The 15,885-nt window shown below is 51.4% G+C and overlaps 1 protein-coding gene across 2 annotated transcripts in view; it reads right to left on the reverse strand.

The window, feature by feature from the left end:
* Window positions 1-15,885, reverse strand: part of TSC1 (TSC complex subunit 1) — a 684,759-nt gene that overhangs the window by 85,816 nt on the left and 583,058 nt on the right. For both annotated transcript variants that reach the window (XM_069609318.1, XM_069609319.1), the window contains exon 17: window positions 14,289-14,471. In XM_069609318.1, the coding sequence (XP_069465419.1) occupies window positions 14,289-14,471 (183 nt within the window). The remainder of the gene's footprint in view (window positions 1-14,288; window positions 14,472-15,885) is intronic.

Consider the following 15,885-nt stretch of genomic DNA (forward strand, 5'->3'; position numbering starts at 1 on the left):
TCGGTTGCAGACCCAAATCGGTTGGGTGCGCGACCGTGTCGCGTTCCTCTTCAGCCGACGAGATGGAGAAAGTCGCCTGTGGTTGAAGCAGGGCCTCTGGCGGGACGGGATCGAAGACCTCCGGCTGCCATCCCATCGACGGGACCACCGTCGACGATATGTTTCCTACCGCCGCAGTCTGACATGCGGGAGGAGCCGCCGATGACACAGGCGTCGACGAGCGGGCCGTCGGCGAAGCCAATGGCGCAGGGCCTTGAGGTGTTCCTGCCGCTTTTGGGGCCGACTTACTGGCCGCGGCCTCTCGACTCAAGGTAGACTTATGACTGTCTCCTGAGGAGGATTTAGATGATTCTTTTCTCTCCTTTTTAGATGAGGAGGAAGAAGACGGAGCCTTGTGTGAAGATGAGGAGGCTTTCGAATGTTTCTCCGAATGTTTCTCCGAATGTTTCTCCGAGGGTCGCCTTTCGGCCGACTCCGAGGTTAGTTTCTCGGCAGCACGTGCCTTCTTCGTCGGGGGTTCCAACTTACTTTTTGAGGCCGTGGAGCCCACCTCCGATGCCGGGTACGCACCCGCTCCGTCGTTGAGCCAATCGACCAGGCATCTTTTCCAATCTTTGAGGGTTTTCTGGGAGAAACCCTGACAGATTTCACAAGTGTCCGCCGTGTGGTGAGGATGAAGGCAGTAAATGCAGTCCATATGACCATCCCCCTCGTACACCTTCTTAAGGCCGCACGTAGCACACGGACGAAACAACGCCTTTCCAGACATTCTCTTGAAAAGAACAAACAGTCGCAGAAGAACAGCCTAACCAAATAGTAGATAGGCGAGGCAATCCCACCACTTTGGAAGACGGTTGAAATCTGAGGGAGCCGCGGGGGCGCAGCTATGTATACCCCTACGTCCTAGTAGCGCTGGCATGCGCGGCCCAAAACGACATGGATAGGACACAAAAGTGTCTGAATTTTTCCCTATGGAAAATGTCTATATAACTTACCGAGGATTCCCAGCCTGACGACGGGGAATATTCTAAGCATGTGAATCCATGAAAGGAACAAGTTACTTACCTGTAACTGTTGTTCTCCAGCATGGGTCTGGCATGGATTCACATGCTCATGAATATTCCCCGTCGTCAGGCTGGGAATCCTCGGTAAAGAAAAATCAGTATCAGTTTCGTTTCTGATCTGTCTTTCGTAGTAGTAACCAATCACTGATCTCTGCGTCATACTGACCACAGCCAATGACTGCCATCTCCCTAAGCCCCGCCTCTGGAAGCCATCTTCAGATTTGGTAGCACATGAAGTGGCAGTATGACCAAGTGAAGAGCCGCAGAGGGGTAGGCGGGAGGGTTCGCATGTGAATCCATGCCAGACCCATGCTGGAGAACAACAGTTACAGGTAAGTAACTTGTTCCTTCTCCAGCATGGGGTCTGGCATGGATTCACATGCTCATGAATAAAAGAATACATAGCAGTACACACATGCACAACCACGGGAGGTGGCAAAGGCTCAACATTAAGCATTAAATCCAAAACTCAACATTAAGCAATTCTTACCTCCTCACCAGGCTCACCTTAGGCGAACAGGTTGCGCAGCACTGCTTGGCCGACCCTGGCCTCCTCCCTGGAATCCCGATCGACGCAGTAGAATTTAGTGAAGGTGTGCGTCGACCTCCACGTAGCAGCCCTGCAGATGTCCAGCAAGGGCACACCAGATAGGAACGCCATGGTGGCTGCGATCGCTCTGGTGGAATGGGCTCTCGGACGGCCAGGCAGCGGTCGGTTTGCCAACCGATAACCGTACATGATACAGCCGGAGAGCCATCTGGAAATGGAATCCTTCGAGAGAGCCATCCCCTGATTGTGAAGGTCCAAAGTTCACAAAAAGTTGTGATGTCTTCTGAAAACTCTTTGTGCTGTCCACGTAGAACTTCAGCGCTCTAGCCACATCCAGCGAGTGCAAAGTCCTTTCAGCCAGCGACGAAGGCGACGGGAAGAAAACAGGCAACACCAAGGGTTCGTTGAGGTGGAAGTCCCATGGCACCTTGGGCATGAAGGAGGGGTGCGTCCTGAGCACTACCCTCGTGTCGTGAAAAGTCAAGTACGGGGGCTTGCAGGAAAGGGCCTGGATCTCTCCCACCCGTCGTGCGGAGGTGATGGCCACAAGAAACGCTGTTTTCCACGACAAGAACTTCAACGGAGCTGAGTGCAGAGGCTCGAATGGAGGTCCCATGAGCTTGGTCAGCACCACGTTGAGCTCCCACGCCGCGGCTGGTGCCTTCACCGGCGGGAACGATCTGAACAGTCCCTTCATGAATTCTTTCACCAGACGATGAGACCACAAAGACGTCCGTCCCGTGGTTCTGGTGTATCGGGAGATCGCAGCAAGATGAATCTTGATGGAAGCGTGCGCCAGTCCAGCCTTGGCCAGCGTCAGCAGGTACAGCAGTACTTGAGGAGCCGTAATCCGTAGAGGGTTAATCTTCTGTGCGTGGCACCAGACAGAACCTCTTCCATTTGTGTCCGTAGCATTTAAGAGTTGAGGACGCCCTGGCCTTTGCAAGAACCTCTCTGCAGTCGGCCGGTATGTCGTAACCTCCAAACTCTAATGCTGCAGGAGCCAGGCCTGCAAGTTCAGCGACTTCGGGTCGTATTGGAGGATGGCGCCTCCTTCCCTGGAGAGAAGATCCGCATCCACTGGCAGCTTGATTGACAGGGACGCTGACAAGTCCAGAAGGTCCGGGAACCATATCTGCCTCGGCCACGCAGGTGCGACGAGGATCATCCTGCACCGTGACCTCTCGAGCTGGTTGATGAGCCGGATCAGCAGCAGCAATGGAGGGAACGCATATAGGAACAGGCCCTCCCAGGGGAACGAGAAAGCATCGCCCATGCTCCTCGGCTGGGGAAACCTGCTGGCGAACCTCCGGCACTTGGAGTTCGTCGCCGTCGCAAACAGATCGATCTGGGGGTGTGCCCCACCGTCGGAAGAGGCGGTCCACTAGATCCTGTCGTAGTTCCCACTCGTGGCACGAGCGCAGCTCTCTGCTGCGCGAGTCAGCGCTGGTGTTTTTTTTTTATCCCTGCCAGATGAAACGGCACCAGAAACATCCCTTCGGCGACAGCCCACTGCCACAGATCCTGAGCCTCCTTGGACAGGGCTGGGGATCTGGTACCGCCCTGCTTCCTGAACATGGTGGTGGTGTTGTCGGTGAAGATCCTCACCACCTTGCCCTTGAGGGACGGAAGAAAGGACCCGAGGGCCCAAAACACTGCACGGAGTTCCAAGACGTTGATATGGATGGACTTCTCCGTCGGCAGCCAAAGGCCCCTCGCGTGCAGATTTTCGGTGTGCGCCCCCCACCCTTCCAGGGAGGCATCCGGGGTCACTGTCTTCTGGTGGCCCGGGGTCTGGAAGTCCCTTTCTGCCGTCAGATGCGCGCGGGTGCCCCACCACCGGATCGCTCGTCGGAAGCTCTCGTCGAGTGTGATCCTGTCCTCGAAGCTGCCCGTCGTCTGGATCCAGCGAGCGTCCAGGAACTCCTGCAACGGGCGCATCCGAAGCCTGCACAGGCGGATGAGATAAATGCAAGAAGACATCATTCCGAGGAGGGATTTGATGGACCTCACCCTGGCCGCGTCCGCAACCAGCATCCGCTGCACCTTGCCCAAGATGGCCCTCGTCCTTTCCTCCGACGGAGAGGCCAGAAGCGCCACTGTGTCGAGTTTCCCTCCCAGAAACAGTGCGTCTTGCGCGGGCACCAGGTGGGACTTGGCGTATTTTATGGAGAATCCCAGGTCCGTGAGTAGTTGGACGGTCCTCGCCGTGTGCTCCGCGGCGAACTCCTTTGTCTTTGCTCGGATGAGCCAGTCGTCCAGGTAGGGGTAGACGTGGATCCCCTCCAGGCGCAACCGCGCTGCCACCGGTGCGAGGCACTTGGTGAACACCCTGGCTGCCAACCTCAATCCGAAGGGAAGGACTCTGAACTGGTAGTGACGCCCTTGGACCACGAATCTGAGAAACTTTCGGTGTCCCTTTAGGATGGGGATATGGAAGTAGGCATCCTCCAAATCCAACAACGACAGGAAATCGCCCTCCTCCAGTTGACCCAGGACGTGCTGGAGGGTGACCATCCGGAACTTCTGTGCCTTGATGAATTTGTTCAGTCGTAGGTCCAGGATGGGACGCCATCCTCCCTTCTTCATGAGGAAGTATCTTGAGTAAACTCCGGAACCCCGAAGCCTCTTTGGGACGAGCTCGATGGCACCTTTCTTGAGCATCGCCTTTACCTCCAAGAGAAGTTGAGGGACGTGATGTTCCTTCCTTGCCATGGGGGGACGCGCGGGCACTTCTTTAGAAACTCTAGCGCGTGTCCCTGGGCAAGGGCGTCCAGCACCCAACGGTCGGTGGAGATAGACTCCCACACGCTGATGAAGTTCGCCAGCCGGCCTCCCACCGGGGTGCTTTGGTGGGGGCCCGACCCTACGCCGGTTCAGTCCTGCTTCGACGAGGCTTTGCCACCTTGTCCTCCTTGGCGACGACGGCGGGGTCCGCCCGACTTGCCTCGTCCCCTGTAGGCTTCCTGTGACGACGAACGGGCCGCTTGACGATAGGTGGAAAATCCGCCGCCGGAGCCTTTGGAGGCACCCTGCTTGCCTCCGCCGCTCCGAAAGGGCGGCCGTCGTTGCTGGAGAACACCAAGAGCCCGGGCCGTCTCCGTGTCCGTCTTGATGGCTTGTAGGGAATCGTCCACTGTTTTCCCAAACAGGTTGCTCCCATCGAACGGCATGTCCAAGACTCTGGTCTGCACGTCCTGACGGAAGTCAGTTACCTTGAGCCATCCACGCCGTCTAAGGCACACGCCGTTGCCCAACTGGCGAAATCCAGTGTCAGCGATGTCCTTCGCTATCGTAATGGCGTGGTCCGACGCCACTTCTCCTTCCTGCAAGATCTCTAGGGCCTCCGCCCTCTTGTCTGGTAAGAAATCCAGCAGGGGGGCGATTTTGTACCACAACTCCCTGTCGTAGCGGGCCACGATAGCCAAGGCGTTAGCAGCCTTAATCGTCGTCGCTGCTGATGAGATGACTCTGCGTCCCATTGTGTCCAATTTCTTTCCCTCGCAGTCAGGCGGGGAGGTTGACGTAGAGGCCGAGGCCGCCCCCGCTTTCTTCCTGGCCGCCGTGGAGGCGACCGAGTCCGGGTTCGGCTGTGCCCGAAGGCACAAGGGGGCCGCGTCTGGGACCCGGTACTTCTTCTCGTACCGATCCCTTCTCGCAGGCGTCGTGGATGGGTTCTTGAGGAGGGCGAGACCCTCATCCCAGATGTCGTCCAGTAGAGGTACAGCGAGGACCGTCTTCCTCTTGGTCTCGCGCCGTTGATAAAGGAAACCTTCCTTCTCTTCCAGGCAGAGCTGGAAAAGCTTGGATGCCCTGGCGATCATGGCATGAAACGATCCAATCTCGTCGGGCGGGGAAGCCCGGGGAGGAGGGGACGGTGGGAGATCCTCGTCGTAAACCTAGTCTGTGCCCGTCGCGGCCGTGTCAGTCCCCGTATCATCCCCACGGGTTGTGGATGGGGAGGAGGGCTGAGCAGGGCGCGATGGTTGAAAAGGAGGTGGAGGATGAATCCTTCTCTTAGGAGGAGGGCTCCCAAAAGGGCCTGGCTCCGGGTCCCCCGTCGGGAGAGGTTCCTCCGTTGGTGGTAACGGCAATCTCGTCCTTATCTCCGAGCATAAGGACTGTATAGCCAATAAAATGGCCGCCGAGTTGTCTTGCGGCACTGGTTGAGGGGAGTCCGACGGGCGGTCAGGAGCCCCGTCGGCACCCTCGATGTTCTCGTCGTCTCCTACGTCGGGGTCCCTCCCGACGGGCTGGTCTTCTTCCACGCCAACGCCGTGGCTTAAGACTTCGATCAGCTCCTCCTCAGAGGTTGAGGCCGAATCCACGACGACCTCCTGCCTGCCCCCCCTTTTTCTTCTCCGTCGGAGTTTTCACGGGGGTCCTGTCGATGGGCATGAAAGAGGACTCCCTGCGCGGTGGCAGGGAGACTCTGGGCCCCGAGGTCGCCACTACTGGTGTAGCCTCCACAGGCTGAGCCAGGGCTGCCGCGACTGTCTCGATAGAGGCCTTGGCCGGATGGATTAAGGCTTTCACCACCTTAGGTGCGCTCACCGCCTTCTCCTTGGGGGGGAGGGTCACCGCCTCGCTCCCCCTCCGATGGGGCCTTCGAGCTCGACCGGGGGCTCTCCAGGAGCTTCGCCGGGTGCTCGGCCTTCCTCTTACCCGAGCCAAAGCGTTGGCTCATGGTTGATGGCGCCGGCGAGGATGCGCCCTGCCTGGCGCCCGTAGAGCCCGACCGTTTGGCGCTCCCGGTGCCAGCGGACTCGCGGTGCTTGGCCTTCTGTTGGACCCCCGTCGCCGGGGCGCCCTCAAAGGTCTTAGAAAACCGCTCAGACTTCTTCTTCTTCTTCTCGCCTGACGGGCTCTTCCCTTCCAGCTAGTTGGCGAGACGCAGATGGCGGTCCTTCATGGTCCGCTCCGACATATTGCCGCAAAACGCACAGTCCTTCTCCACGTGCGTCTTGTCCTCATGCAGGCAGTAGAGGCAAAGGGAGTGTTCATCCTCCTTAAAGACATTCTGAAGCTGGCATCCAGGGCAGACCCTGAACAGCTTTCTGGGCGTCGAGCTTCCCTTCTCCTGGGCCATGATCGAGATGGGCCTGAGAAACTTCTGGAGTCCTCCAAAAGCGTGGCTCGACGAAATCTTCACCCTTGAGGGGCGTAGAAGAATCCGACACGGGTCCCCGTTGATCGGATAAAGAAACGGTGGAGCTTGAGGCTCTTTTGACCGAAAAGAGAAAATTTTCCTAAGAAAAAGCGCGAAAAAAGCACTAAAGCTTGAGAGCAATAGCACGAGGATCCCAACACTTGAACGTGCAGTAAAAATCTGAAGATGGCTGCCAGAGGCGGGGCTTAGGGAGATTGCAGTCATTGGCTGTGGTCAGTATGACGCAGAGATCAGCGATTGGTTACTACTACGAAAGACAGATCAGAAACGAAACTGATACTGATTTTCCTTTACCGAGGATTCCCAGCCTGACGACGGGGAATATTCATGAGCATGTGAATCCATGCCAGACCCCATGCTGGAGAAGATCCAATGCTGGAGAATGTGCCAATCTTTAAAAAAGGAGCTAAAGATGACACCAAGCACTGAAGACCAATAGTGCTTTGTTACGTTATTGGAAAGTTATTTGGATCTTGTGTTTTGGAGGGCCTACAGAGCTGGCTAAGAGACTCCGACTGCATCGACCATTGTCAGACGGGTTTTGTCAAAAACATAGGAACGGCGGCAAACATCCTACTGTTGAGCAGCCTGAAAGTCAAAATACAGCAAGGCAGCCTGAGAGTCTTCATGGCGTTGTTGACCTCACACAAGCGTTCAACCGTGTTAACAGGAATCGCCTCTGGTTTAAACTTCAAGAAAAAGAAGGTCCGGAAAACCTGCTGGAGCCGATCAAAGCTCTGTATGAAGGCACAACGATGAGTGTTAGACTGAACGGGGCCGGTGACCTATCAAAAGAAATTAGAACGTCTCGGGGAGTGAAACAGTGACCCTCTATAACGCCTACACCACAGACCTTCAGGATTGGGCTAAAAACATCAGAAGCTTCCCCCCGACAATAGGTTAATCGAAGTTGCCACGGATCCTACATGCTGACATTACTAGACAAAACTGAAGTGGGCCTACAAAGACAACTGGAAAGCCTATTGGAATACCTAAAGATAAACAATTTGGAACTGAACAGGGAAAAACCAAAATAATGTTTGAAAAACCATCCAGAACAACAGGAAAGGGAAAATGGTACGTCGAGGATGAAAAACTCGAAACAGTAAAATGTTTTAAATACCTGGGTGTGACAATGAGTAACAGCATCACCGAAGTACCCATGCACGAGACTCTGAGGGAAAATGAAAGCTCTGGCACAACAGGCCAAGATGGTGGATAGGAAGTAGGGACGATTCTCCCCGATTCCGGCAATAAAATTCTTTAAAGCAAAAGTCATCCCCAGTGTGACATATGGGACTGAAGCCATGCCTCACCTGCCTAAAAAAAATTTGGGATAAACTAGGTGGTCTATTCTGGAGACGTGTGCTGGGCCTCCCACAATCAGTCAAGGTAGCTCTAATCAGAAGAGAGGTGTGCTCAACTTCCTTGAAAGGCACGGTGGCAAGAAACAGCATGGCAAACAGCCCTAGGATCTTCGAAATCCTAAAAAAAAGAACTGGACGGAGGCAAGAACACAATGCTTGCAACCTGGGCGGTGGAGAACAGCATCCTGTTGGAAGTAGCAGCACAGTCTGAAGATATCCTCATAAGGAACCCGGTTAAGGTTGCAAAGAAACTGATGGAACTAGACTGGATAAAAACACAAGAGGAGGCCTCAAGGTACAAGGCTGCAAAAATCTATCCAACCATCCCGATGAAAACCAACGAGGTGAAAGATTATCTGAAAAAGCTTTCAGACCAAAAGCTCAGCCGCACTATGAGAGCCAGGATAAACTTGACGAAAACAAACAAAATAAGGGCAACAAGAGAAGAGGGGAATTCCAACAAATGTCACTTTTGTGAGATAAAAGCGGCAGAGACAGCAAGACACTTACTGCTTACTGTTAGGGAGAATTCTCTTATAAGGCTAATTTCCCAAACCTAGTGAGTCCCCCAGCAGTTTTGCTGGATTTTTGGGCTTTGTTTTTTTCTCCTGCTAAGAGTGAGACTCTTTTCCTCCCACTCTTAGGCATGATTTGAGGTATGTCTTTAACTCTTTGTCTGCTTATGGGCTCTTTTACTCCATACGGTATCATCTATTTTTTATGTGTGTTACACAGCACCCTCAGTGCAGTAACACAGGGGTGTCATAGTGACCCCCAAACAGACTCCATACCCTGGGACTGACTACTGTCTCCCAGGGCATGTAAAGTCACCATTGACTTTACTAGTCCAAAATTGTGAACAGAACCAGTACAAACCATCTTAGTGTGGAAGTACTGGAAGGGGTTAATTCGATTGCCCCTGGGTCTGTTTCCAAGGGAGCACTGTCCAGTCCCCCCCTTGTCGAGTTTCTGGCTGGTGGCAGTGGTTACCACGCAAAATATTCCACCGGAATATTTCCTATGGGATTTTTCCCATTGATTTTAAACGCACCACGTTTTGGTTCAATGTTAAAGATACCGCTGGTTTATTTAATATTAAATCAACGGTTGGGTCTTTTTGCCAGAACTCTTTTCTAAAATGGTGTTCGTGACCGTCTCTGTAAATCTAACCAGGGTCGAGTCCTTTGTTCTACTTTTTTGCGGGCTTCTCCACAGAAGCCCTCCAAATGGTGCCACTCTGGGTTCCACAGGATGTGTGGGGAGGGGAATTGGCACCCTGGACTGCGTTGCCTTAGTAACCCAAGTCGCACTCTATTCTGATTGGCCCGGTGGTGAGCCGCCTGGCTCACCACTTAGCATGAATGAGTGACAGCTAGGCTGTTGAATGGGGGTTTTCTGCATAAAAGCAGGGCCTTTGGAACTGGAACTTCAGAAGTCGCCACAGGACCTAAGAATCCGAAGAGGGAAGAAGCTGAGCCATCTGCAACGACGACACCACTGGTGGAGCCCTGCTGCAACAAACTCACCACTTTCCCAACAACAAGAGATGATCTTCTGCTGGACGAGTCTTCTTCCCTTGAGCTGGTGGGATCAACCAGTTCGCCCCTTTCGCCTTCCAAAGACTTCTCTTGGTTGAATCGCCCGTGCCAAGCACCCCGGCGGCCGGATAGTCAAGCTTCACCACTTTGACCGCGAATAAAAGGAACGCACCTTTTAACCGACGAACTCCGCGGCTGGTTTCATTCCTGTGCAGTGCATGGACTCCAAGTTTCCTCCTCGACGAGATCCTCTCTACCCCTGGTCGAAACAACAAACTGCAACCACTGCCAGGAACAACTGCCACCGCTGGCGCTTCCTCTCTCTTTAAGGTACTGTGTTCTGCCTGGCCTCCCTTTCTACGGATTGCTAAAGGTGACCCTTAAATACTTGGCTTTCCAACTGGGTTGGCCCGAGACCATCTAACTTTACTTTTTGAATCACCCCAACCTCTTTTGAACATTCTGCAAAGACTTTTAGTGCATTTTAAACTGTGATATCTTGGGCACATTTCGCTTTGCTCCATTTAAAGTGGGCCTGGCCTATGAACTTTGGCTCCACAGTGTATACTGCCTTTATTCCCTTGCTTTGAACTTCTAAAAGTGTTGGGAACTGTTATTTTTATGCTCTGCCTTTTTCTCTCCCTTTAACTTAACTATTGGAGTGCCATCTAGGTTACGCGCTCACATCTGTTTTAACAAATAGTGGTGTTTTAACTCTAACTGTCTAATAGTTATCAAGGGAGGTGTGTATACTTTACCTGACTGTGTTTTAACTTGCTTTTGATTTAGAGTGCTAGTGTATTGCCTAACTTGAGTTTTAGAAATAATTATGTACTTTATTTACAAAGCTCTGGTCAGTGTTTGTTTGCTCTACTGTGTTTGTAGCCCTATGGTGTATACTCTATATACTGCCCTACTCTTGAAGGAAGTCTGACTGCTCAGCCACAGCTACCAGGTAAATCTGGGTGGTGCAGACTGCTACCAATTGGGAAACTACTGCTTACTCCTGTAGTCTTAATCTTTTTGCAGTGTTCCCTAAGGGAACTGCACAGGATTCTGTGTAACACTTACATATCCGGACACACAAGGAATAAGAGACCCATCTAATGAAAATACTGAAAAACGCAGCCATGCAGGATGAGGAACAATGGTGGACACAGCTTATGGGTGGCAAAAAAACAAAATGGACACTGGCAGTGGCAATCTTTATAGGGAAACTTGGACTTGGATGAAGAATTCCCACTTGGAGCGTATAGACGAAAGAAGCTCAAAACGGTGGAAGTGGTTCTTACCTGAGAGTGCTTATGCAGGTGGCACGCACCTCGAAACCTTTTGTAAATATTGTAATACAATGAAACCTAAAAAAAAAAACAGTTTGACCTACAAGACCGGTTTAAGTCTTTGTCTTGCAGTTCCAGGTTAGTTGTCGCCCTGGCCACCTGTTCCAACAGGACGATATTCTGCTTGACGTCCTATGCCACGCTGGAGAGACCATTTTCCACATCGACTCTCTCCCCCAGTTTGTTCACTTCTTTCCTGATGTCATCTAAGGCCATTTTCAGTTCATCTTTCAGTTGACCCATTTGGAGTTGGAACGTGCTCGTCATTCTCATTTCCATTCCTTTCAAGCAAGTCAGCAATTCTTCCTCATCTGAGGCCATGGTAGCTGGCGTCTCAGGGCTTCCCTGTGTTGTCCTGTCGAGTCGCAGCCGACGTGTTTCCCTCTGACTGTTTGCCTTTCCAGCACTCCTCAATTTGGCTCTCTGGGCGCAAGTGTGCCCCTTTGGCTTTCCTTGAAACACTTCTGGCTTTTACACATGGCATCAGAATTTTCCAGTCTAAGCTAGCTACTGCATTCGTACTGATTCCAATCTCTGCGATCAGGCGTACTCATGATTACGATGGGACAGGGAAATTGGAGCCCCCTTAGCCAGTCAGTATTAGCAGTGTCTATCAGTTCCCCAGGTTCTGTTCCTCCAGGTTCCCCTTCTCGGGATAGGGGGGGGGTGGTGGGTGGGGAAGGGGGGGTGCTTCTCACTCTAGGCTGTGATTGAATGCCCAATGAGTTGGTTCTTCTCTGGGCTGGGACGTTCCGATGCGTGCGTTTTCCCCTTCCTCGCCGCCACAAGCAGTTCCCAACACGCACATAAGTCTTGGCCAGGAGTGTTCTCCCCCAGCGCCGCAATCCAGAGTGAGGGTGCGGTGCTATCACCTCACCTAGGGTGGGTTTGTCGGGTCCAGATCTTCACAACGCTATTAATCTGACAGTTCAGCAACTCCTGTGTTCTCTGCTACGCTTGGATAAGGTTATACGCTCCTTCAGCCTCAAGATTCTGGGGCTCGCTTTTATTCTTGTGCGGGGGGCTAATGTCTGTGGTTGCCCTTATTCATGTGCATCCAGCCGGTCAGGTTTCACCACTACAGACTTGTTGGAGGAAGTCCCTTTGTCGCTTCCCGGGGGGTCCACACCGCTGGGTTCTCCCCCCAAGACGCAAGCACCTGGGCTGTGCCTCCCTTACACTTCCCGCGCAGTCTATCTGCCAAGGAGCACCCTGTAGCTTAAGTGTTCATTCAGGGCCAGTCAAACCGTCTCTCCCGCCTCCCCTTCTGGATTGATTTATTATGTGTTCACTGGCTGCTCCGTCTCCCCAGGGTTCGGTACCTTGGTACGTTTGCCCAGCTTTAATCTCGGTACACAGAGGACGAAGACTCCGGTCCTGCCCGCTTTAGTTATGCTGAATTCTCACCCGGCGTAGTGCGGCCGAAGTCCCGCCAAGCCACGCTCCTCCTCGGACATCAAGACTTCAGTTTCTCTCAGCGCTCCAGCAGTGCTCTTCCCCCACAGGACTCTGCAGCGCCGCGCTGAAAGCAGAACCCGACGCCGCAAGCGGGTGGCTCATTCACTACAGTCCGGGCCTTCCCCTCCAGCTACGAGCGCCCAAAGCCTCGGGTCTCCTTGCTACGCAGTGACTGCAGAGTCGTCGCCCCCTCCAATCTGCACCACAGTTGGAGTCACTTGCACAATTCTCGATACCTTTCCTAGGATCCAACCTCCTACACAGATTTCTTCAAGTTGGAGTCCTTTTGGCTGCTTTTGTCACCTTTAGATGTTCCCGCTTGGACGGAAATAAGAGGAGCGCGCTGCCTCTACATGGTGGCCATCTTGAATCTCCCACCACCACCCTTTTACCACCCGAATCAGACTGGCTGTGGGTCACTGTTTAGTCAGTTTTTGTACCACATGCTGTGGAGGATGCTACAACAAACCATAGTGGGAAAAGGCTGGAATGCATGACAAGAAAGGGAAACCAAACCTCTCAGAAAGGTCTAGTGTAGTCAGAGCAACAAGGTTTAACTCTCAGGTGGGGCCATTAGGCCCCACCTCTATGTATAATAGGTTCATACACAAATCTAGAAAATACACCACACTGAAAAATATTTTTTCATAAAGTGACATAAAAAGGTCAGTTCAATTAAGTACTTTAAACATTAATGCACAGTATTAAAAAGATAACAGTATATTATAAAAATTGTAATGCCTATACAAGGACTATAACCCCAAAGCCTATATGATGGTCATTTGCCAAGGGCAAGCACCCAACATAAAAGAGGGCTGGGGTGAACCAGGATACCATCCTGCCTAACAAGTAGTTAAGTACCCAGTAGCTCGCACAACTAAGTGCAGTGTCCTACAGTCACATCCCACCCCTAGACGTGGTGGTCGGCACCCAACACAATGCATGGTATGAGATTGAAAAAGGGAAACTATCCCGAGGAAAAACAGATTTACAATCCAAGGCCTAATCCACAATTCCCCATCCATTTAAACCTCCTAGACACTTATTAACATTAATACCCAGTACAATAAAGGCCACGCAGAGGATGGAACCATAAACATTAGCCAAACCTTCCAATACTAAAAGCACAGCTCAGCGACAACACTTTCTAGTCACAATTTATGTGGAAATATACACATTGGCACAAAATAAAGGTCAGAGTTTACAGTACATTTACTAGCATTGAAATGAAAGGCCTAACTAAAAGGGAAGTCCCAATGTTAGTGCCAAGCTCAGAGGATAGAAAATGTCAAAGGTTACGACCATCTGGATGCAAGACCCGTCCAGATGGGCGTTCCCACCCAGGCCTAAGGCAGACTGGCTCAGCAAAGTTCAAAGAAAACAGTCTGACAAAGCCAAGCTATTAGACAATCTGGTACAAATGCATCTCGTTAAACAAGTAAGTAAACAGCTGTTAAACAGCACCCACAAAACAGAACAAGATACAAAGAAAGCAGGGCCTCCACAAGGATGTTAGGTAAATACAATGAGCACGTTTTGGACTGACTGCATGTGCCTGGTGTGCAGAGGAACAACAGATACTTTCCAGTTTTTTTATTTTTATTTATTTTTTATGAAAGGCACTTCTGGGGCAGAGTTCGCAGACCTGCTTTATTATCAATAGGTAGGGAACGAGGTAGAGAAAGACATCAGAAGAAATAGGAGATATCTGCATCAGGTGCCTGCAAATCCCTCGTCTGATGGCATCAGACATCCGTGTGCCAATAATTTAGGGCTTGGAATAGAGGAATTAGTCACAAACCTCAAGCTCTTGGGTCAGGTTGTAAAACTGGTCTCTGTCCCACTGCAGCTGCCGCACTTGAATTTGAAGCTGGGTGACCGCAGAATGTCTCTCCTCCTCAAGCTGCTGGTATCGAGTCTGCTCCATGTGAAGACTTCCTTTCAAACACTGGATGTCAGCATCCTGGAGCCTCAGCTGGTCCTTCTGCAAAGTAGAATTCCAACATGCATAAACAACCAGAAGCAACTGTTTGCATGAAAAAATTAAAAAGGCTGCATTTGGTTTGTTTGAACAAACTCATCTGCCATCTGAAAGTGTGCTCAACTCAATGTTTTGTAGGAGGATTTTAAAAAGCCATCTTTCCTGACCTCCCAATTAAGGAACACCACCAAAGCATCCTCCAGCTGAATCCCACCCAAGACCCATGGAGTATATTTCTGAAAAGGCACGGCTGGACTACATCAAGGCTTTTCACATCGGTATACCTAAATACCTGCTGGACCGCCGATAGAACACACCGATAGTCTAATAATCGCACACGACCCAGTCAAGTCTGATCTGCCCGAGCTGGCTCCCTGCATGGCGTACCAACAAACATCTCTGCTTACCATGGAGCCAGCAGCCGAACCACTTACAAGCTCTCAACAGCAGCGTCTTCCTTATTCCGCCTGTTCACATCAAGGAGATTGTGGTAACACTACGCATATCAAGCTACAAGACTATAAAACAAAGATGTCCTGCCTAATAATAACATTTAAGTAACTTTCAAATGGGTCATATGTTGAGATGGATCTTCAGAATCAACTATGGAGTGGATTCTGAGAGGCCAACCTGTTAGGGTGAACAGGAAAGACACTGTGGTTTAGCCAAAGCCAAGCCAGTTTAGTGTAGCAAAGATGTAAGGCGACTCGGGAGGGGTGCGAGTGGTCTAGGGCTACAATAAGATGCACAAAGTACTCCAATAAATCCAGTTAGAGAAGTATGACACGCATTACTTAACGTAATAGCATTTCTGATGAGTATCTGCTTAGATTCACATGCTGTGCATGTAGTCCGACATCTAGTGGTAATCGCGGAGTATTGCATCTTGTCTTTCGAGGATTGAAAGGGTACGTCGACAAGGGTGTGCCTGTAACACTATCCCTAACGTTACGTGTAGTGTACCCAAAATCCCTCACGCGTCGAAGTCCCTCTGATTGTATTTTTTCTGCCGAGAGGGAGCCTTATGACAATCGTGAGTGAGAACAGAGAGAGATGAGTAGTAAGATGTCTATGTTCCTTCCATCCAAGCGGGGAGGAAGGGTGGGCGCATGTGAATCTAAGCAGATACAATCATCAGAAATGCTATTACGGTAAGTAATGCATGTCCTCTGATGCTTGTGAATATGCTTAGAATCGCATGCTGTGCATAGACTAGCGAGCAGTACTCTGAGTTGGTGGTGGGATGCGAGAAGTAACAGTAGTGTAAAGATGTCTTAGTACTGCTCGTCCCACCTGAGAATCAGCCCTAGAGTGAGTGTCTAGGCAACAGTGTTTTGTAAAAGTGTGTACAGAACTCCAGGTTGCCGTCTTGCAAATGGATTTGAGGGGAACATTTGCAATGAATGCTATGGAAGCC

This window comes from Ambystoma mexicanum, chromosome 8 (assembly GCF_040938575.1).
Source record: "Ambystoma mexicanum isolate Mex_15411 chromosome 8, UKY_AmexF1_1, whole genome shotgun sequence".
NCBI classification, from domain to species: domain Eukaryota; kingdom Metazoa; phylum Chordata; class Amphibia; order Caudata; family Ambystomatidae; genus Ambystoma; species Ambystoma mexicanum.